Source organism: Bombus vosnesenskii, unplaced genomic scaffold (genome assembly GCF_011952255.1).
Source record: "Bombus vosnesenskii isolate JDL3184/JDL3185 unplaced genomic scaffold, Bvos_JDL3184-5_v1.1 scf7180000013349, whole genome shotgun sequence".
NCBI lineage: Eukaryota > Metazoa > Arthropoda > Insecta > Hymenoptera > Apidae > Bombus > Bombus vosnesenskii.
In genome coordinates, this window is record NW_022882985.1 from 1192271 (window position 1) to 1216000 (window position 23730).

The following is a 23730-nucleotide window of genomic DNA, read 5'->3' on the forward strand; positions in this document are numbered from 1 at the left end:
GAAATAAATCAATCAAATTCGAAGATGGTATCCCACTGGGGGTAGCCATCCACATGTTATAATACTATATCACTAAGCTATAATATTTTACCAAATGTCCTACTGGACAAATTGTAAAATGTAAATAAATAAATAAAAAAAAATAAAAAAAAAATCTATATATGCAGACTGCAGAAGTTCCTGCGTTTGTAGATTATACTGGAATGTGAAAGTAGACATTATGCAGATAATATGCAAAAATATAAAAGATATTCAAAGCACAATGCTTATTGCAATATTCACTGGGTGATAAATATTTTAAATACTTTTAGACTTTGCTCGATGGATATCGAATAGCACCGTTACCGTGCTATTATGCCACGTTTAAAACAAGCTGCTTAATGTTTACCGTCAAATTTCTACTTTTCATTTGTTTAATTAGGTTCATAAAAATATGAATTTGCACAAAAATCCTCGGTCTAATGATAAAATATATAAAACAATCGCTATGATATTTAGTGGCTGAAAGTTGGTATTCCTCACGTCTGATATGTTCCGTTAGCAACTTTCTCACGAGGACCTTCCTGGTCCACCAACCGTCTTATTATCCAATCGGAGACGGTGTCTAATGCCCCCACTTCCCTAACTAAAATTGTCATCAACAAATTCGATAGTCCCGTGTCCTTAGACACCCCCCACCCCTAACTTTCCTCAGACACAGTATCGTCAGTAAAACTTCACTTATTCTGTATCCTTAGAATAGTCAACATATCTATATAGGTCTCTACCCTTATAAGTCGCGTACTTAATGTATTGTTGTAACTAAGTCTTACATAACGTGGTTAGAGTGAATTGTGATTTATGCTAATTCAGTGCGTATTACATTGTGATTGGTGAATTCACAATAAAGGTTGATTAAAACAAAGTTAATTATTGTGTTACGACTCAACTATATTTTATTTTCACCAACCAACCCTAAAAATTACGTGACACTGACGACGTTCCTCGTGTATGAATAAATGAAAACTACGGATAGGTCATAGGTCATTGAATATCTTCAATATCAGTTACGATGCTATGAAATCAACAGTACGTTATGCTATTGAAAGCAATCTCGGGAATAGAAAACTCGGGAAATACGGAAAGTCGATTAGCTTTCATAAATCGAACCAGGATCGTCCCGTTTGCTTTCCCAATTGAACTACCCAGAACGTCGACCAATAGTTTCTCCCAAATTCATATATGGCACTAGGCGAACATCTACAAATAAAATCATAGAAAACATTTTAACAATATGATACTGTACTTATGTTTAATTAACTATTTAATCGATCGATGGTTTGATTAAATGCTTTCACAATACCTGACTATTTTATCCTTTCGTAGTCTTCGAAGTTAAAATTTCGAAAGAAAATAAGATTATGGTAAATTTCAAAGAATCAAGGATAATACGAAATTTCAGTTAAAGGGGATAATGTAGACCACCACCATTTCACTGAACACCTTGTATATTAACAAAAAGCTTTAAAATATCATGATACTGCAAAATGCAGTGCTATAAAATTACCGATACAGTCATAAAATTATACATAAAACAACGGCCATGTTATGTGGCTGTATAATGCGCTGATGTATATCCGGGAAACATGACTATTCATCGTAAGATTAATGAAAAATTAATCTATTCTAAACTAAACTTTACCCGACAGGAAATGAAGACAACAAAGATCTCTAAAATATATTATCCTCTATGTTGGGGATATAAGATTATATTTAGTTTGCAATATGGATAGCAGAACTGCTATTTTTGAGAAGGTGAAATTTGCCACATTGTACATTATAAAGTCTACAACTCGGACCACGTCGATAACTTAGTTTTCTTAAGCGCTTCGCGGGTTCGCTCAGTAGCATATACATATAGTATAAACTTCGACACTTAACGAGACCTCTACAACAGATCATCGGTTAATGTCTCTACCGGGACGTTACGCTACGCACCTTCGACCAGATACGAACAAGGCGCACTACTTGCGAGATATTCTACCAAATGTCCAAATTGGGCAAATTGTGAATGTAAACTAAATAAAAAAAAAACTTGCGAGATGCCCACGACAGTTTGATAGTCACAAGACCGGACAGACAGATTCTCACCTAAACAGGACCCTAACCTCCCCTAAACCCACTCCTTAAACCGACACCTAAAATATGAGCACCAGGCACTTCGAGAAAGGACTGAAGGTTCAACACGCTCACGCTTACGTTTAAAAACTCTCGCTTACGTTTAAACTAAACTTTCATACTAAATACTAAATAAATAAACATACAAATCATAAGCATACTAGAAGTCGTTGATCTCCTTGTATCTTGAGCGTTAATATCGTTCAAGGTTCGCAACCCTAACCGAACAGTTGCAATTCAGTCGTTGAGGAACTGTTTAAGCTTATAAACTAGTCATCATGCCTATTGCCATCTAAGTAGCACCTGAGCACGTGAATAAGGTAATGAACATGAGGAGGTTTAAACTAAAATAGGATTAATGTATCTATTGTACTTTGTATCTAACAGGCTAAATAATATTTTCTTTGATTCTATACTCTCATTTCATTTTACATTTTAATAAATTTACTTTATAATCTACTTTACTTTATTAAGTGACTACATTACTAAACTGCTAAACTTGGATGAAAGAAATTAATAAAGAATATATTTATTACCAAACAGATTAAGATTCGATGCAAATAATATTTACTTCAATGAATAATAGTGAATTCTAGCAAGTGAAATATTAATAGAAATACCTTCAGACGATTCCTTCACCAAAACACATCTTTAGAAACACAAAGAACCATCAAACTTTGTTTTGATTCTGATATCTGCCTATTGGCGAAGTGTAATCTTACACGTGAAATTTGATACATTGAACGGACAAAGTTAGACTTCGATACTTTGACATTTCACGTTTCAAATTTTACTAAAATTGTACTGGATATGGGACTCGAGTGATAAAGTTTCACCATATTATGACAAAACGGATGATAAAATTATATATCAATTTTCATAGTAACGAAGTTTGAGGGTATCAGACTTCTTCGCTACAAAAGATTATTATACATTACGTATAATGAATTTATTTTGTGATTTTTAATCATAGATACATATACTAATTATTAATATTAATTTATTCATATCAATGCTTATATTGTAATATTATGTCAATATTATAATTATATATATATTAGTTGTTAATACATTATCAACATGTAAAAACAAGATTTAAAAACAAGTAGAAAAACCTATCCTGAATTAGTAAATAAAACATAAATAAAGCAAGACATAAAAAAGGTATTATTTGCTGTCATAATGAATATGCTCATAAATTTACCGAATGCCCAGCTGCACAAATTGTAAATAATAATAAAAAAAAAACAAAAAATATGCTCGTAAAGAATTGTATGTATTACAGTCAGTTACCCGTGTCGATTCGGACCTTTCATCTGTGTGACTAGAGGAACAAAAATGCATGCAACTTTCTGCGACATGATTGAGTGACCAGAGGAATAAAAGTGCATGCGACTCACAATTAGATTGCGAAGGACAAAGTGGACTATATGAATTTGTTGGATGCGTAACTATCAAGGAACTGTCCCTTCTAGATATAATACAATATCACCTGTTATGTCGTACCTGACGGTCAAATCACAACCTTTGAACCTCGTGAGACGGAGACGAGCCGTACTTGATGAATCTATTACGAATCCATGACCGTTGATCTTCGTAAGCAGAGGAGAACCGTACACTACAACTGATTGTTGGTATCTGATCTGTGAATCTGTTTACACGGATCTGCCTAGATAAATCTGCCCCGTCGTATCCGGCGGTCATACTATCAGCTGGGAGTATCATAAAGCGGAGGAATAATCCTACTCTTGATGACTGCTTCTTGGTGCCTTTGTCCTTCGTATGTGGCGGCCAGGCAACGATCTTTTGTTTACACTCCTCGTCAAAGAGATGGCCCATGTGAGCTATCTTTAATTTCTCAATGACACGTGTAAAGTTTTTCGTCTGTAACGTATAATATCAAAACATTATGAGTTCAGAATATGCGGTTCGTTGAAAATAATTAAAAATATTATGAGGTTCAGTGTGTAACAAAAAACAGATTTATTTTAAGAACGAAATAATAGCACATGTACAATAAGAAAATAATAATCAACATAAATTGTAACTAGCCATAATTACTTATCAAACATATATACTTATTTAATAATGGGTACATCCCCCTTTATTTTCTATTACTTCTATTATATGATTTGCTTTCGATTTATGTGGTTTCTGGATATAATTTTGACTTAAAGTATCCACATCAGCAGTATATTGCCCTCCTAGACATTCTATTTCCAAAGAAGACTTCGATAAATTCCTCGGAGACCTGGGCAATAGATTCATAGCTGGAGGAGACTATAACGCTAAGCATACGCAATGGGGCAGCAGACTTATCACAATAAGAGATAAAAATCTTTTGAAATGCATTAACGCCAACAGATATAATTACCTCAGTACAAACGAACCCACTTACTGGCTCACTGACATTAACAAACTATCTGACTTATTAGACTTCTTTATAACTAAAAACATCTCGCCAAGATATATCCAAATCAACTCTTCTGTGGAACTCTCTTCAGATCATTCACCCGTCATAGCAACAATTAACTCAACAATTATCGAAAATCAACCTAATGGCTTTATTCATAACTAACTCACAAACTGGCAGCTCTCATCAACATCTCATTCAACATCAGCCTCAATATCCCTAGAAACAAATGAAGATATAGAAGCAGCCATGGAATATTTAAACACCAGCATAATAAACGCGATCCGTTCTTCCACCCCTACTAAATGTTTTGTCAATAAACATGAACACCCTCGTTACATAATAATAAAAATCTCAGAAAAACGCAGACTTAGAAGAGTATGGCAAAGTCATAGAACACATGGAAACAAGCGCAAGCTAAATAACGCAACAAGAAAACTAATCAAAATCCTCCAAAATTACAAAAATGACTGTTTTCAAAAATATCTTGCTAATCTGTCTCCCACAGCCGACTCCAACTACTCACTATGGAAGGCATCCAGGAAACTCACTCGTCCTCCGCAAATAATCCCTCCAATTCGCTGTCCACAAGGTGGATGGGCGCGTAGCCCTATACAAGAAGCCAACTTGTCTGCAAGTCACCTAACTAATGTCTTCAAACCGTATTCCTCCACTATTGCCGCCGAAATAACGGAATACTTGCACTCGCCCTTCCAGATGTCTCCTCCTATTAAACCTTTCTCATCTCTGCAAGTTATAGAATTAATCAGTCATCTATATCCCAGGAAAGCATCGGGAGAGCACGCCAAAAGAATTTACTTATAATTCTCAAAGAGAATTGATTGTAAATGATCTACAAAAAAAAAAAGAAAATTGTGTACGACGTCCAGACCATGACCTTTAATTCTCATAAGACGGAAATCAACAGCTAACGACTCTAAGATATGAATTAAAGATGTAGAAATTGAGAACCTAATGATTTGTGAACAACGTAAAACACGTGTGAAGTAGATTTCATTATTAAATCTTTAACATCTCATTTTAAAAGAAGTTGCTAGTAGTTTGGTTAAAGCACAAATAATAAATTAAATTATAGTGGAATATACAAAAATACTTATATTCTTGAACTTCAGGATAGACTTTATTCTCTTGCGATTTAAAATGTTTCAAAAAAAGATGTATAAGAAAAAACAAAAATAAAAGTCGCGTCCGTTTATATCACAATTGATGGACACGCTGACTCTAATTTTGTGTATGATTATTGTAATTAAATTTAATGACAGCTCGTGAAAAAAGATATTGAAAACGATAAAACGCAGCGACCACATTGCCTGTGGTCATAGAAATTCTCTAAAAGAAAAGTTTTTAAAGGGTAGGGGTTTTCTCCTTCTTCGTACCGAGTATCAAGTGTTCGTTGAAGAAAACGTTGTTTTTATAAAATCGTTGATTAATTATTACTAATCTATCACAGATAGAAGAATATCATGTTAATAATGTGGAATATATAATGTAATATATTATTACGCATTGTACAATACTTTCTAATATTATCAAATATCTACCAATATTTAAAAAAATTGATTTGTGCAAAATATGCTCTGAATGTCCAGCATTACGGTTTCAAATATGCTTCATACTAATAAAACATAGTGTGTTTTTTAACGGTTAAACAAAACTGCGCAATAGGAAAAAGATGCGATGCTCAGAATGTGTTTAAATATGCCTCTGACAGCGTTCTTATTATTATTATTAAATATTTATTATTAAATATCACAAAAATTCCTGAAAAAAGTAAAATGACGACATTATTATAGAAAATTGGCGAAAAAGGCAGTAAAACATAAAATATGACAAAATCTAGAAAATCCACATTAAATTAGTATTAAACAATGAAAAAAAATTATTCGATTTACTTGAAATAAAAAACCAATTGATACTTGAAATAAAAAGAAATGATTTCTTTAACGTAGTTTGATATTCGTATTTTTATCGCATACTTTGTCTTATTAAGTGTTAGTAACGTTAATTATTCGTTAAAAATGCAGATATTGATTAAATACTTGAATAAATGTTAGCAATGATTCATAAGAGATAAACTTATAAATACACTTGCCTTTATTAAAATAAATCAAATGTTACCAAATCATCACAAGTTAACGGATTCATCATCGATCACAGCGCCCTTTCGAATTTCGTAACGTTCTCTAATCCATTCTAATGCATCCAATGGACCAATAATATGCACAAAAGAAGACGAAAGCTTTAAAATAAATGTATAAAGAGAATAAATTATATAAAAATAAAACAATGATCAAAATCAAATTGCGTTTTGAAAGCTCATTATACGAACTACCGGCAAATGTCACGACCAAAAATACGGGCAAAGAAAAAGAGATGATCAGATGATAGATTAGAATAAATTAGAATGCTAAAAATTATTGAATATGAACGTACATACGTTAATTAAACGAAGTTAAGCATGAAAGAATGTACGAAGTACTGGAAGAATCGATACCTGACGCGGAGTGACATGAAAACATCTCATCGGTTCGATTTTCGACATACAACTGCTGTGTAGCTTGCCCCCTCAATTTCAATGGAAGAGGCGGGGCGTGAGGTAAGTCAACTGTGTACGAATAGGAGTCATAAGATTCCTGAAAACCTTTTACTTTTTCAATAATAAAGTGAACGAATATATTATTTCCCAAACAAAGAAAAGTATGCACGTGAAAAGTAAACACACGTGTGATAATATGTTTATTTTGGACGAAGAAAATTTAAGGATTTGAAATGTAATTACCTGCGCTAATTACATATTAGCAATTTAATATGTGTCATATTTAATTTAATTAAACGAAATTGATTAATAAATAGGAAGCATAAAGATGACTATTTTTACGATATTTTATATATGTATAATCTTTATATCTACCACAAGTTCATATAAACAGGGTATTTGGCTACAGATTTTTCATAATTTAAGGGGTGATTCTTGATGCCGAAATAAGACGAAAATTAAGAATAAAGAAATTGCGTTTTTGGCTTTGTTTTTTAGTTATTAACAATTAAAAATCGGACAAAATATCCCTGACGCGAGCAAACCTCCTTACACGAAAGAAAGGCTATAGCCGCCTAAGCAAAGGAGTGCACAGTAATCCTTAATCCAAACGACATATGGGCGGTGGTTTACTTCGTACAAGTTGTAGAGAAGAAAACTGATATTCAGAGACGTAAACTTCTCATCACAAAATGTCAAATTAATATTAATAAATAAATATTAATATTAATTATTATTATTAATATAAATTAATATTAATTAATAAATATTCTATATTATTTTATATATCTGTATGTTTATGCTACATATATAAATTTACTGTACCAGTAGTAAATTCTCTTGCATAACAAGAGTAAATTCAGTAATAAAGCATGTTATACATATAAATTTTATAAGTTACATCTCAACTATTTCAACTACTTCAGTCAAAGTTGTGAAATTTATTATAAATGAGTTTATAACCTATATCCTATAACTTATCATTTCATTAATATTTATTTATATTTTATATAAATACATATATTTTTTTTATATATATTATTTATTTATATTACATTACTTATTAAGTAGTAATTATTTATATTAAGCTATAATTAGTAATAGTATATTATGAGTTACATTACAAATTCAAACTTAGCATACAGTAAATGATTAACTTATATTTAAACATTTGAAGGTTATAAGATATTATTTAGCAAACTGATAAATTTAGATTAGATAAATATCTATTTTCTATTTAAAAATTGTAGCTATCAAATTATTTTTATAATATAATGTATCTTCTAATACGTATATTTCAATTACAGACTAAACGTGTCACATTCAGTAATTAGTACTTGGGTATAGTAACATATTATATTATATTATATAGCACATAGCATACGACATATTATATATTACTTTGTAGTAGTAATTTGTACTATCGATGAATTCTTTATTATGTAATAAGATGAATCAAAACAAAATAAAATAAATCCAAGATACAAGAATAATATAAAACAATTTACACTTTAAAAAACGCTTGAGGGTCAATATTGCAAAAAGTTCAATATAAACGTCACTTACGCAAACGATCCATAGGTAGAGACATTATTTTTATGCTAAATGTTCTTATTCGTCCGTGTTAGTTCATGTTCATAGATATAGAGCGATTTTAATTTATATAATGTTTTGCAAAGAAAATTATAACTTGATCCTTTACATAATCGGCGAATCGAGATTTAGAAGTAAAGAAGTAATTTAAATAATTAGGAATAAATCAACAGGAGACGAGAAATTTAAAGTTAAAAGCGGTCCTATAGTGAAACGAGAAATTTTGAGGTTAGGAAATAATAATAAAAAAATACGCAGAAATGAATACCGAAGAAAATTGGCGAAGTTATACTGATAAAACGTACGTAAAAATTAAACCTACGAAACAATTGGATAGTCATCTTAATAAAATTCAAGATATGAAAGCCCAATTAAACGTTGGAGAATATCAGCATAGAAAACCAGGTAATTTTGTTTGAACTGTCATCTGTTTGGTAAATTGTTTATTAACATGAAATTATAAATTTTTCGTAATAATGTACAGAGTGTTATAAAATGAGGGAACTAAGACTTTAAGAGCTTATGGTGCTTACTAAGATGAATAAAAATGTTTAAGAAATATAGGTTCTAAAAGCAATCTTTTCTTTTTTTTTGTAAATTTTTATATTGTAAATGTTTTTCATTGTCATTACAGGTGTGTCTCTTACACAATTTCTACGAACAGAATTAACAAGAGGCTATCAGTTAGAGAATGATGAGGAAAGTTTCTCTGCAAGGAGAGAAAAACTTTATTCATTTATGAAAATTCCAAAAGAAGTTGAAAAATTTATGGCCTATGGATTTTTGCAAGTACGCATATATGGAATGTTTCTTTATAAGTATTAAATAAGTTTAATATGCAGTTTGTAAAAGTAATCTAATTATTTTTTATAGTATTTCACATAATCTTAATGCTTTCATGAATTTAAGATTAATGTTCTTCTATGTCATATATATGTATGTGTGTTAAAGATAAGTGTATAATAGAACAATTTTCTGTTGCAGTGTGCAGATTCTTTTCTATTTGTTTATACATTTTTACCACTAAGATTCATGATGGCACTATGGACAATGGTTACAAGACCCCTATGGCATTGTCTTGGGTAAATTTATATTTATATTGGTTAACATGTTCAAGATTGACAATGTCATATATATGCAATAGAATATCTAAACAAAAACATTGTCATATATACATCTAAGGAAGATATTAATATCCACAGATATCAGGAAAATAAAGTCATATGAAAGTGTGTAGAAAAACAAAATTGATATTGATTGAAAGTTAAAGTAATATACAAGGTGGCTCAGCTAAATGGGATCACCTAAATATCTGCCTTATTTATTATGCTCATATAGCCTGGGTCAATTGCTAAGTATCACTTTTTATAGATTTATACAAATAATGAATCATAAAAGGGACAAAAGCTATTCATAAATACTCCCAAATGTTCATTCATACCACATTAAAATTTGATTACACATATTCTATTCTATATAAAATAAATTTATGGTCTAGAAAGAAGAGGGATTTAAGAGTTGGAGAACGATACCTAAGACCAGCAGAAATGTGTGACCTTTTAAAAGGAATCGTGGTGATCAGCTGTTGGGCAGCTACATGGAAGGTTGACACTTCGATGATGTACCATTTGGTGAAAAGTCAGTCTGTGATAAAACTCTACATATTTTATAATATGTTGGAAGTCGGTGATAAATTATTCAGTGCTTTTGGGCAAGATATAATAGATGCCCTTTTCTGGACAGCTACAGAGCCTAGATCAAAGTCACAAGCAAGATCTCAACATTTGGGCATCCTACCTCATCTATTGTTTGCTTTTACCTATGTTTGTATCCTTTCTATAAACATTGGATGTAGGAGAGAATTTTGTGCTACATTTAATATTACTTTGGAAGATTTATTAGAATCTATGAGGTTTTGATTTAGGTTTATTACTGAAGATATTAGTTTTCTATATTTTAATGAATGTTTAAATTAAAGCACTATTACAACTACAGTATTGAAAGTATTAATTGTATAACTCAAATTTTTTAAGACCTTTTAACCTTGAAAATATCAAAATAGTAATTACAATTCATTTCAAACTTTATAGTGCATTATTATCACTAAAAATTGAAAATATTTCAGTTATATTATATGGAGTGCATTATATTGAGATATAAATGATTTTAATATTTTCCTATGCAATATTTACTTTCATAGTATTACACAGTATTTTGGTACTTTTCCAAGCCACAACTTTGAATGTTGCTATAAACAGTAGCAACAAAGCTCTGCTCACTATAATGATGTCTAATAATGTAAGTCATTACTAATATGTTACTCTTCATAGAGCATTTTTAAAAGAATTGAATAAAAAAAGTTATTTGTATAAAAATAATAAGAAAAATCAAGAAACACACATTCTACAGTGGAACATAATAATGCTATTGCATGAACTTCTATTTCAGTTTGTAGAATTGAAAGGTTCTGTATTTAAGAAATTTGACAAGAACAATCTCTTTCAACTATCTTGTGCAGACGTAAGGGAACGTTTTCATTTAATGATGCTCCTTCTTGCTGTAAATCTTCAAACAATGAAGGAATATGCATGGAAAGCTGAACGACTCGCAGTGCTTCTTCCAGATTGTATAATGTTGCTTTCTGCTGAAGTCCTTGTAGATTGGGTAAATAGATTATCATAGTTTTCAGAGATAACCATCAGAAAGAAACTTGTCTTTTTAAGTCATTTATCGAATTACTTTCTACAATAGGTTAAACACGCCTTTATAACTCGTTTCAATGAACTTCATTCAACAGTATACAGAGATTATACTATTAAAGTAGCCTATGATATGGCTCAAACTCGGCAGGAGAGCGCCTTCTCTGATCCATCAGATGTAGTAGCCCGTAGGATGGGTTTTATTCCCCTTCCTCTAGGAGTTGCAATAGGAAGAGTTCTTTGTACGACTATTACACCACCTGTTCAACCAGCCAATATAATTTTGTTGCTTCTAGCCTATTTTATTCTGGTGACATTCAAGATCTTAAATAGCTTGATAATTCTTGGCAAAGCATGTGATATAATCTTGTCACATTCCAAAAAATCGGACAATAAAGTGACGTATAATTGTATGGAATAGTATTTGAATATGAAAAATATGAAAATGAATATGAAAAAATTTAGAACAAAATTGTAATTATGTTTTTATAACATTTTGTTCCTCTTCTTACTTGGGACTGGTAATTGATAATTATTGGACTATAAATTCAATTAAGGACTGTAGTGTTTTACAGGAAAAGATTTGAATATTATTATGTATATAAAAGATGTAGAAAGAAATAGTTCACATTTATACTTGTATGAAATATTTATATTTATTGAACCAGTGGTATTTTTTAATATATTAAATATTAGACGTACATTTTTCATTAAGTAATGTCTTATGAATATTCTATTGGCTTTGCTCCACAGACAGAACTTTTAGCTAAGTTTTTACCTGTGCATCTTCGTTTAAATTTCTTCTTCATTTTATACAATGCAGAGGATAATTTATTTTCTTCGTGCTTTGGAAATGTGATATTGTACACTGATATGTTGCTGCGTTGTTTATCTCTAGTCACAGGTGATCGCAAAATGTATAGATAGTTACTAGGATCCAAGAATGTTCTGAGTGTGGTAACTTTCTAAAAGTACATATGCAATATTCATAGAAATTAGTTGATTTTAATTTTAGTGTATTTTAAAAAATTTATTTTAGGAAAATTCCCTGGGTTATCATTGTAATATTTTGAAATACGTGTTCTTTTATGTAATTTGAAATATTTTATGTTTCATGTTATATTTTATATAATCAATTTGTAAAAAAAAGAGCAACACAATCAATTCTGACTTCATTGTGATTTTCAATTTAAGATTAATAAACATAAATAAGAAAATATTTGTATGTAACTTATTTATTGATATATTTGTAATAAGTAATAACAATAATTTTAAGCAAATTTATATAAATTTAATTCTTTACCATAATAAAACTCTCCCTCATTTTTTTAATAATGATATTAATTCACCATTATTTACCATCATTTAAAAGTATAGTTAAAGTAGATTTAACAATGATTCACTTCTGTAAATAGGGCATAAGAACTATAACTTACTCTAGCATACAACTCAAATTCTTTTAAGCGATCCTGCATTTCTGTCACCCATGGTAACAAGCTGTTTTCAAAAGTTTCATGCCTATGTAGGCATTGTACATTATTTTGTAATCTTTCAATAATCATTTTAAGTACTATGGCCATATTAGCATACTCGGAGGATGCTAGAATTATATCTTTCTCTGAAAGTGGAAGGTGCATTTCTCACAAGTTTTTATTACCCGTCTTCAAAATATTAAGTGATTTGATATCTAAAATAAGTAATATTTTAAATAAAATATCTTGTAATTTTAATGTATAAAATCGTTACTTAGTTTCGAATTAGAAACTATATAGTTCTTGAGGTAAAGGTTTTTGATACTGAAATAAATTCAAGAAAATATTCCATTTATTTATAGATTAAGGTTTATATAATGAAATTTATTTCAAATATAGTTCAATTTTATAAGAGATAGAAAATAATTTTGCTCCTATATTCTTATTTGGAAAATATTCAGCACATAGTTTTGAAGCAATATTTAATAAAAAAACATAAAAATCTATATATTTAATCACCATTATAACAGTAATGGTAGTAATAATAGTAATAATGAATCATAGTATATTAATTTTGTATTATATGCTCTGTATTATGATTTATTACCTTACCTTTACCAAATTAATATGTTCATATATAAATCTTACTATTTTCGATTTTTAAAGAAGTATATTTATGTATTCAAAATGACTAATAAAATAAATAGATAACATTTTTGCTGTAAACAAACTGAATTTAGTTACACATTAAATAAAAATGTGATATTTATAAACATTAAATTTTCATATGTACTACAACAAAATTAATATAACAAAATCTAACGTTTCACATATTACAATTCAATATACAATTTATAAATGTCGGTTAGTATTATAAGTTTGCATTATAACATAATTGTAGAATTGTTGCTTTAGTTACCGACTTGAAATAAAAGTATGTATGTATGTATAATTTCATTACTTATCAGTGCAGCAGATAAGGTGTACGAAATTTTCCCTTGAATCGAATGTTCAAGACATTGACCTTATGCACCATATTTATCAATTAAATTAATAACGAAATTATACACCTATGTGTATTTTATTTATTCTACGAACGTATTTTTATTTTAACGAAAGTATGTCCAAAATAATGGAATAATGAAATTAAAGAATTAACTAATAATCTTATAGATGATTATTAAGAAAAATGTTTATCTTTATCTTCTCCTTATTTCTTACTAGAAATAGTACAGTATTTGATATTTTTGCAAAAATAATTAAACGCTGTCTAATAATAGATGTTTAATTAATTATATTCTAATATTTTCTGTAAATATGATAATATTCATAATATTATTTATTCGTACTATCCATAATTTAATATTAACAAAATAAATCAACGAAAAGCATCAAGTTAAGCATAATTTTCGTTAATATATTTTCTTAATATTAAAACATGAATAATAAAAACAGATAATATTATACAATAATAATACAAATATAAATAATGTTATTGTAGTATAAGTCTTACAGAAAAATATTCTCATTTTATCTTCCCTCTTCTTTTATTTATTACACAATCTTATTTTGCCATTTACAAGATTATGTACGAATAAATGTTTGACTTCTGATAAATCCTATTTCAACATTATTCTTAACCCAAACAATACTATAACATTTTTATCATATGGCCACCATATTAATTAATAAACTTTCGAAAATAGTATAATTCTATTTCGTTTACAAAAAAACAGAAATCAAGCGACAAATATAATTATTTTTTCCTTCTTTCTTTACATTCAACATACCGTTCCGTAAAAGTCTGTGAAATCCATTCCATTAACTTTAGTGTTTTTCCATATGCCTGTTATTCTCACATTAATCTATTCAAACAATAACACTTCTCGTGCTCGTATTTTGCCTTTAATCCACGTCACGCTCTGCAATTAAGAGACAAATGTTATTTACTTATTCATTGACCCGTGAATTACATATTCGTTTGCGACATTGAATATTATTGAGATAAAAAAACCGACAGAAATGTGAGAAACAGATACGCCAATCCGTTTTAATTACTTTCCACGTTATTGATATATATTTTGTTTCTATAGTTAATAGAAGTAATTTAACAAATTTCTATGGACCTGTGTCATTGGTTCCGAGGATCATTGTATCCCTTTTATCGCTTAGATCGTCTTACGTTCGTTCGTGTAAGGAAATTTGTCAGTCCTCGGCGTACTTTTACTTGATATCTTAAGCTACACGTATAATATACATTTGATTGATACACTTGATCAGATTAGAAATTCATACTTCGATTTAAGAAACGACAGAGATATATTCTGCGTATAGAAAATAATTCAGTATAAAAGCCAGCATAGAGAATAATTTAAAAGATTGCGGATCAATATAAGAATTACTGAATTAAGTAAAACGCCCTAAATAATCGTAATATTGCTTCATTGATGTAGCTGCAAATAACGAAAGAAAGAAAAAATTATTTATTCATTAAATATCGTGAATTATATAATATACGTTCGAATGATTTGATTACAAATTTATACTTCAATTTCGAAGCGTTTATTGTTCTATTGAAGAGAAGGATATAATGTTAAACATACATGGAGGAACATACTCTCTGCCAGATCATAGAAGAATTTTCCATTCAAATAACTCTCTTTACGTTAGCTAAGGTAGTGGGGCAGTCTGAAAAATTCACAATAGAGTGACTGAAACGTTCTACGATTTAATTAGAAAGAAACAGAAAGTAGAACACAGATGATTAATAACTGTTTCCATTAACAGTGCTTAATAAAAAAGTAGACAGGAATACATAACGAATAATAATAAGAAATAAATGTATTTACCTTGACTCTAATAATACTATAACGAGGCTCCCAAAAGTGCTTGTCATCTTTTTAGATTACTAAACGACTATCAGGATTACATAAAATACACAGACTGGGATAAAGTTCTAGCTTGGCCAAAACGATGTTCGTTGAATCAACATCAAGTCATTAGAATATTCGAAATGTCAATTGAATATCCAATGGGCTCATTCTGAAACATTCTTCGGACGATTCTTGCGTTTTTTTAAATGCGTGAAATATAATTAGGTCCTGCAACGAGACACGCTTACCAGGGGAGTGTCGAAGGCAGTATTCAATTGGTCATTGCATCGCGAGTATTTTAATTACTACTCGTGAAATTGATATTCACCGTCTAGGTGAATATTAAAATTTGGTAGATTAGCCAAGGATCTTTAAATATTGATCTTCTATTGGTTTAAACATCGATTATGATCGACGTGATCGGTACGATGACTTCAGGCTGCCACAGGTTTAAATCAGCCACTAGAAACAAGTAATAAGATAAATAACATAAATAATGCATCGTATAAATACGTAATAATAATCAATAGTAATGAATTTCATAGAAAATTAACAAGAATGTTTGTAACGTATTGGTAGAAGCTTAAAGATCGCAACAAGATTAACTCCGTGCATCTCGAGCCGACTCACGGATTACAAAATTTTTCCCAGAAATAAAATACGAAGATAATCGACTGTATCCTACTAGGAATCGAAATATTTCAAGTAGACGTAAACTGATCGCTATACGATTGCACGTGCCAGTTTCAAACGTATGGAAATCGTATTGGCGCACAATCCTATGTCGAATCTTTTCCTTTCGACGGATGTGCCTGTTAATAATCAACCGTACAAATATACAGGAATATTGATGACACACAGTATCTCCGTGAGCATGATGTGGGTCAGAGGTTCAGCGTGATTATTGTATTCCGAATAAGTATAAAAGCACGCGGTGGATCGTCAACCGGTACACAGCGACCAACTGAATCCAGGGTGTAGCCGAATTTTCATCGCAGGGATGTTCAAGTTGACTTTGCTAGCGGCGCTAGTCGCTATTTGCGTAGCGCACAGCATATCGTTCTCCGGAAGTCGCACCGCCGACATGGACTTCCTCCATAAGCAGAAGAAGATCTTCGATCTGTTGCTGTACGTTAGACAGGCAGACCTAAGCGATGCTGAATGGTATGACATAGGAAGGAACTACAACATGGAAACAAATATGGACATGTACAAAGACAAGGTGATTCTCCATGTTCACGGTTTCATGACCGTAGCTATAATTATTCGATGAGTTATACCTGTTACCATTTCATCGAATCGATCCCGAACGTTTAACCATTATAATTTAACAACATTCGATTAAAATGACAATCGATCATGATGCGTTAATTTCTACTACGATGGACGTATCGTAGTAATAATTATTGTTACAATATATCCTAATTTTTGAACATTATATATATCTTGCATCTACTTGTTTCAGAATGTCGTACAAAAGTTCTTTTGGTGGTACAAGCAAGGAATGTTCCTTGTCCGTGATGCCATCTTCACACCATTCAACACCGAGCACATGTACGAAATGAGAATGCTGTTCGAGTTGTTCTACAACGCCAAGGACTTCCAAACGTTCTACAAAACTGCTTGTTGGGCCCGACTTCACATGAACAGCGACATGTTCACTACGGCGTTCTCCGTTGCCGTGTTCTACAGAAGCGACTGCAAATACATGAGACTGCCAGCGATCTACGAGATCTACCCTAACTATTTCTTCGATTCAAGCGTGATACAAGAAGCACAGTACTTGAAGATGTCTCAAGGTAGCTATACCTTTCTATTTTACAGTATAGTTATAGAGTAAATGTTACATATTACTAGTTACATATAGAGTAGTTAGATAGAGTAGTTGAAAATAGTGTGGCGGATGAAAAGAGAGTCGTGCGTTTCGCCCCGGGACTACCGGTGGACTCGTCAGTAAGGCTACACCCGGTAGTCCCTGCCTTAGACGTCGAGGGAGTCTCGCTAGGTGCGGTATTTGTATCAATCGCTCGTATATTCGACCGCTAGCGAGTTAGACAGACTCGTTGTCGTCGTAGCCCTCTAGTGTTGGCGGTTGGTACCAGCGGATCGCCCGGGAGGTGTTGCGCCGCGTTGATGCCTCGACCTGTCGGCGTCCTGTTGATACCGATCCGCCACAATAGCAATCTGAAATTGAATTTCAAATGATTCGTCTAATACGTGAGTAGCAATCTATTTTTCAAATAACATATTCAGACCCTGTTTTCTCCTAAACGAGAATCTACAAAATATAGAACAGGGAACAAAGGACATTTTTTATAAAGATTCTAATAGCGGAAAGTCTTGGAAAAGTCCCCATCCTTCGATTTGAAATAAATAAAGTCAACCTTCTTCTTTCAGGAACTGGTGCCGGAATGGGCAACATCGAAACTTACGTAGTGACCGCCAACTACTCGAGCAGTTACATGATGCCATACATGGACGACGAATATAAACTCGACTACTTCATGGAGGATATCGGAATAAACGCGTATTACTACTACATCCGACAGATATTCCCCTTCTGGATGTCCAGCAGCAAATACAACATGCCTAAAGAGATACGTGGACAATTTTATTATTTCATCCACCAGCAATTATTGGCTAGGTACTTCCTTGAACGAATGTCAAACGACCTTGGTAAGATAGAGGACTTCGACTGGAACAAGTCAATCTACCCTGGATACTTCTCCACGATGATGTACCCCAATGGCATACCCTTCCCACAAAGAGACAGATATTCGGCTCTACCCTATTATAAATACAAGTATCTTAAGGTGAGTATTACATTTTATCTGAATAACAACAAGCTTAAAAGTTTGCTTCTTTAGGACTAAGTTAATTCCAAGAAAAACAGCTAGTACTTACTTAAAACCTGACAACCTTCAGTTTAAACTGAAAAAATTTCAATAATATAATTCACAAAGCCATCGTCGATAAAAGGCAAATTATTTACTTTGCAAGAATTATTAGCAGGGGCAAAACATGCCAACAACGGCCGATATAAGTAACAAAGAAGAAAATTCAAAGTATACGTTGAATCTTCCAAAAATAACGATCGTGATGTCTGATACGAAGAGTAAAATGAAAATTCAAAGTGCACGTTCGATTTTCCAGGAAATCAATGCCCTGGAGTTGCGTATAATGGACGCCATCGACTCTGGCTATCTGATAGACCAATATGGAAAGAAGGTAGACATCTACACATCGGAAGGTTTGAACATACTCGGCAACGTGATAGAAGGGAATGTAGACTCTTGCAACACCAGATTCTACGGCATGTACGACGCACTTGCACGCGACATCCTTGGCTTCAACTTCGACTTCTACAACAAGAACAAGGTGATCCCCAGCGTCCTGCAATCCTACTGTACCAGCATGAGAGATCCGGCATTCTATATGCTTTACAAAAAGATCATGACTTACTTCTTCAGGTATGTTGGCTGTTTAGAAGATGTCAGAAAGATATGTGAACGACATCAGATCGTTATTAACGTATTCGTATCGTTACAAGCAGAAGTCTCGACGAAGAGCTAATTTTTGCTATCCTGCAACAAACTTTTCAATCAATTTATCAGTATCTTTCGTAAGATTCGGTTCAAATACGTCTTATTAGATAATAATCGCATAAATATCTGCAATTATAATTAATCTCAACTACTCGTTACAATAATTTGAAAAGTTTTATGTATTTTCTACCTCTTGCTAATTGTTACGCGTTATGTTCGCGCAGATACAAGAAATTCCAGCCTCAGTACTCTCAGAGCGAACTGCAAGTGCCAGGTGTGAAATTCGAATCCGTGAATATCGACAAACTGAACACGTACTTCGACACCTGCGACACTCTGATCAGCAATGCAGTATCAGTGGATAGCTTCAAGGGTGGAATGTACCTTCGTCTGAAGGCACGACGCGCTTGCCTCAACTACCAGCCGTTCACCTACAAAATCAACATCAATTCCGACAAAGAAATGAAGGGAATGCTGAGAATCTTCCTTGGGCCAGCCTTCGACGAGGTGCAACAGGATATGATCTACTTACAGAAGTACCATTACTACTTCGTGGAAATGGACAGATTCGCCGTGAACCGTTAGTATCTTGTTTATTTTTCTTTATTATTCTCCGTACGAATAATATATTATCCAATATGCTATTTAACGCTAATCTTATCAGTCCCGGTCAAATTTCAAAATTTATTTAAAGTCGTACATTCATCGTTACTTCTTTTCTTCTTCTAACTTAATATAAATTCTTTATATTATCTGGTTAATCAATTTCTCGATTTTCGTTAATGTAAGAACTTGCAGAAAGTTAGATGAACAAAGGAAATAACGACCAATGTACAATTTTAAATTAAATTTTGAAGCCGGTCATTTGACCGGGCTTGGTAATGTTAGTGTTAACCAGTTAGCTGTTGCGACCCTCTTTGGAAAGCGTGAGCCTAAAACGTGTCGCGGATGAATCGCTGCTAGATGAAAAGAGAGGTTTGCGTTTCGTCCCGGGACTACCGGTGGACTCGTCATTAAGGTTATGCCCGGTAGTCCCTGTCTTACACATAGAGAGAGTCTCGCTAGGTGCGGTATTTGTATCATTCGCCCGTATATTCGACCGCTAGCGAGATAGACTCGTTGTCGTCGTAGCCCTCTGGTGTTGGCGGTTGGTACCCGCGTTGATGCCTCGACCTGTCGGCGTCCTATTGATACCGATCCGCCACAAACGTATCGCAAAAAGTAAGCGATGACGAGTATACTCGTCCAACACAGAGTCTGCGTAGCTGTCACGATATAGAATCAAGTTGTAACGAAATGACTGTTTTTTAATTTTGTTACTGGTAGGACTCGTCGTAACACAAAATATTGCAATTTCTTCATGACGAGTATACTCGTCAAAAACAGCTAACTTGATCAATCAAGCTTAAAGAACCTCTTTAGTTCTTGATCGATGCGAGAAGACAGCTCGCGATGAAACAAGCTGTTTTCTACCTTCATTATTATTATTACTATTAGAAAATTAAAGATCGATGTTCAATCGAGCCTTCTGTTTACTCTCACAGTCCATTCTGGAAGCAACAGCATCGAACGTCGCAGCTCGGAGTCCCTCACCACTGCACCTGGCATGATGTCAAGTGACATATACTACGACAAACTGAACAAGGCAATCAGTGGAAGCGAGCCGTTCACGTACTCCGAAAGGATGTTCGGTTTCCCAGAACGCTTCACTCTGCCACGTGGTAAACCAGAAGGTTTAAGGTACAAGATGTTCTTCTTCCTGAGCTCGTTGGAAGAAAACAGCATGAACTCGTACGAAATGCCTCTGTATGGAAAAATGATGTTCGACAACATGCCATTCGGATTCCCATTGGACAGACCCATGTTCGCATGGAACTACACCATTCCTAACATGTTCTTCAAGGACGTGTACATTTACAATCGTCCTTACGAAAAAGAAAGGATGAATTACTAAACCGATGAGATTTTTATAAACAGTGTTTTCCCTTTATCGATTGTTAACGATCTTGCAAAAGATTCTTCGAATAAACAATTCTGAATGAAACGAACTTTTGTATTATATTTCTGTTTACGTATTGGCCTTCTATTATACACGTTGTATCAACAGCTTTCTTCATAAGATCATTCCAAAATTAATCAAATAATTCCTTAGTGTTATGCCTTCTAACTTTATCGGTCTCCTCGTACGTTATATATTCATGTGTTCGTTTCTTGTATTAGCGTGATCGTTAACGATGTCCTCAAGTAGTCGCAAACAGGTTCGAACGTTCGTCGAATGAATTCGAAACCTCCAGCAGAAGCTAAACGCGACATATCCGAACCCTATACGGATACTTGCAGATAAAGAAGGTATTCTTAACACTTTACCGACCGCTAACGATTCAACAGCATACGCACGTCCGACCGGCATCTCAGGCGCAGATTCTCCCTAGCGCCGGCTCTGTTTCGGTTTAGATTCTCCAATATCATTCTTTTTGTTCATTGCGAACGGTACGTTTTTCAAATTAATATAAAACTATGGGAGCTTTCAAAGCAACGCAACTGACGCAACCGAGCAAGGTACCTTAGTACTAAATAACAAATTACTGCTCAAATAACGAGGAAGATCGTTGGCGGCAAAAAGCCGATTAATAGGCTATCGGTTGGTAAGCGCCGGTGACAGAAAACCGATTAATCGGCTATCGGTCGGTAAAGTGTTAAGTAGAATTTAAACACTGGTCGAACAAGTTTGGAACTTTACGAGTACCTATAAATCTTCCATTCGCTCAAAGTTATTTTTCTCAGCTATCGTTCTTAAATAGCTACAAGTACGACAACAGTTAAAGTAAGATTTACAGCAATCCCGTTTACCGTCTACGATTCTGTATAATTTTCCTTTTGTTGGAAGAATTCAATTTCAACGACAGTTTCAGTCGACGAAATGTTTCAGTCCCTCGTTGACGATTTTTTATCAACTTTCCCGAGAATGGAAGTTGTCGAGGCGAGAGTAAAGTCAGCATTGTGTTTGTGTTCAAATTTTTATTCCGAGTTGTTCTAGGGATGTAAGTACGTGTTCCAAAAGAAGAACCCTTTGCCTGTACATTATTGTTGTTAAAATAAAGAGAAATATCCATTGTGTTACGGATGTTAGCGTTGGCTAATTTTTTCCTAAACTAAGTATGATATTGAAACGATATTTTGGAACAATGTCTAGAACAGCTAAAACCATTGAACACGTTGAGGGACATCTTCTAATGTAAAATATGTAAAATACGTTCGATTTTTAAAAAATGCAGGGCGGGTGAACAGTGCAACCTTTTGCGGTTGCTTCCAAGATCTTTTGAAATAATTCATTATTTACTTTGGAACAACGTAGAACAAACGTGGAACAACTGGGAACAACAATAGAAAATACAAGATTTATACGAATTATAGTCGAAGATCGAATATCTGGTAAGTACAATGAGCCAATTATTGCATACATTTTATTAGTAGCTTTCCAGCTCCATGAATCTTGGATTGGTCTCGATGAAAATATTCGAACACCTACGTAAAAAATTTGTATTACTGTGTTACGTGCATTAAAGGGGACTTTTTGAAATTTCGTTAGTCCTGCAATGAGGCACAACTATCGTGATTAGATGTAATAATAAAATTTGAAACCAATTCGTAAATAAACGTGAAAGTTACGAGACATTTATCGCAAACACCTGGAGGAAAATTAGCATACAATATGAATAATAATTTGAAACATACAACTAGTGCCTCGCTGAATATCGTGGCTTATTAAGGGGGGCTAAGGTTAATTCGTACAAAAATAAGGCGTGTTTTTGTGAATTATTTGTGACGACACAGTTAAAATCTCTTTATTAAAACGAATAGTAGATTAAAGTATGACATTCGAAGAATATTGTATAAAATTTTCACGGAGAAATATTAAAAAATACGGCAATAGCAGCGATTATTCCGACGTGTCTCGGAAAAAAAGTAGAATTTCGGTGCCCCTGATAACTGGGTGCTGGATCATCTGAAATCAAAAAATCAAAGTTCATTTGTTAGGTAACAGTTTTCCCCAGGTAACACTGGGAGGGTTTTCCGAAATTTCAATTTTCCACTTTTTTGGAACACTTTGAAGGGAAAATTAGCCGATTTTGCGAAAATTTCCAAAAAAGTGTTCCAAAAAAGTGAAAAATTGAAATTTCGAAAAACCCTCCCAGCGTTACCCGGGGAAAACTGTTACCTAACGAATGAACTTTGATTTTTTTATTTTAGATGATCCAGCACCCAGTTATCAGGGGCACCGCAAGTCTACCTTTTTTCCGAGACACGTCCAAATAATTGCTGTCATTACCGTATTTTTTAATATTTCTCCGTGAAAATTTTATACAATATTCTTCGAATGTCATACTTTAATCTACTATTCGTTTTAATAAAGAGATTTT

At 32.8% G+C, this 23730-nt stretch overlaps 2 protein-coding genes across 2 annotated transcripts; both read left to right on the forward strand.

Annotated features, from left to right (window-relative positions):
• The first annotated feature begins 8980 nt into the window (after nt 1-8980).
• On the forward strand, nt 8981-12053 carry LOC117236479 (protein TAPT1 homolog). The gene is made up of 7 exons (XM_033499477.1): nt 8981-9125; nt 9355-9509; nt 9705-9802; nt 10219-10547; nt 10921-11018; nt 11169-11384; nt 11472-12053. The coding sequence occupies exons 1-7, from the start codon at nt 8981-8983 to the stop codon at nt 11838-11840; spliced, it is 1410 nt and encodes a 469-aa protein (XP_033355368.1). The 3' UTR covers nt 11841-12053.
• A 4661-nt stretch (nt 12054-16714) lies between these two features.
• LOC117236483 (hexamerin-like) lies at nt 16715-21357 on the forward strand. Its single transcript, XM_033499483.1, has 6 exons — nt 16715-16986; nt 17230-17563; nt 18162-18577; nt 18918-19234; nt 19534-19889; nt 20854-21357. Exons 1-6 carry the CDS (start codon nt 16765-16767, stop codon nt 21261-21263), a joined length of 2055 nt encoding a protein of 684 aa, XP_033355374.1. The 5' UTR covers nt 16715-16764; the 3' UTR covers nt 21264-21357.
• The last annotated feature ends 2373 nt before the right edge of the window (nt 21358-23730 follow it).

Bases quoted from the DNA above. Each gene is read 5' to 3' on its own strand.
- LOC117236483 (XM_033499483.1), top strand. From the start codon at position 16,765: ATGTTCAAGTTGACTTTGCTAGCGGCGCTAGTCGCTATTTGCGTAGCG. The intron at 17,564-18,161 runs GTAGCTATACCT...TTCTTCTTTCAG, and splicing joins GTACTTGAAGATGTCTCAAG to GAACTGGTGCCGGAATGGGC. The intron at 18,578-18,917 runs GTGAGTATTACA...TCGATTTTCCAG, and splicing joins ATAAATACAAGTATCTTAAG to GAAATCAATGCCCTGGAGTT.
- LOC117236479 (XM_033499477.1), top strand. From the start codon at position 8,981: ATGAATACCGAAGAAAATTGGCGAAGTTATACTGATAAAACGTACGTA. The intron at 9,126-9,354 runs GTAATTTTGTTT...TTGTCATTACAG, and splicing joins ATATCAGCATAGAAAACCAG to GTGTGTCTCTTACACAATTT. The intron at 11,385-11,471 runs GTAAATAGATTA...TTTCTACAATAG, and splicing joins CTGAAGTCCTTGTAGATTGG to GTTAAACACGCCTTTATAAC.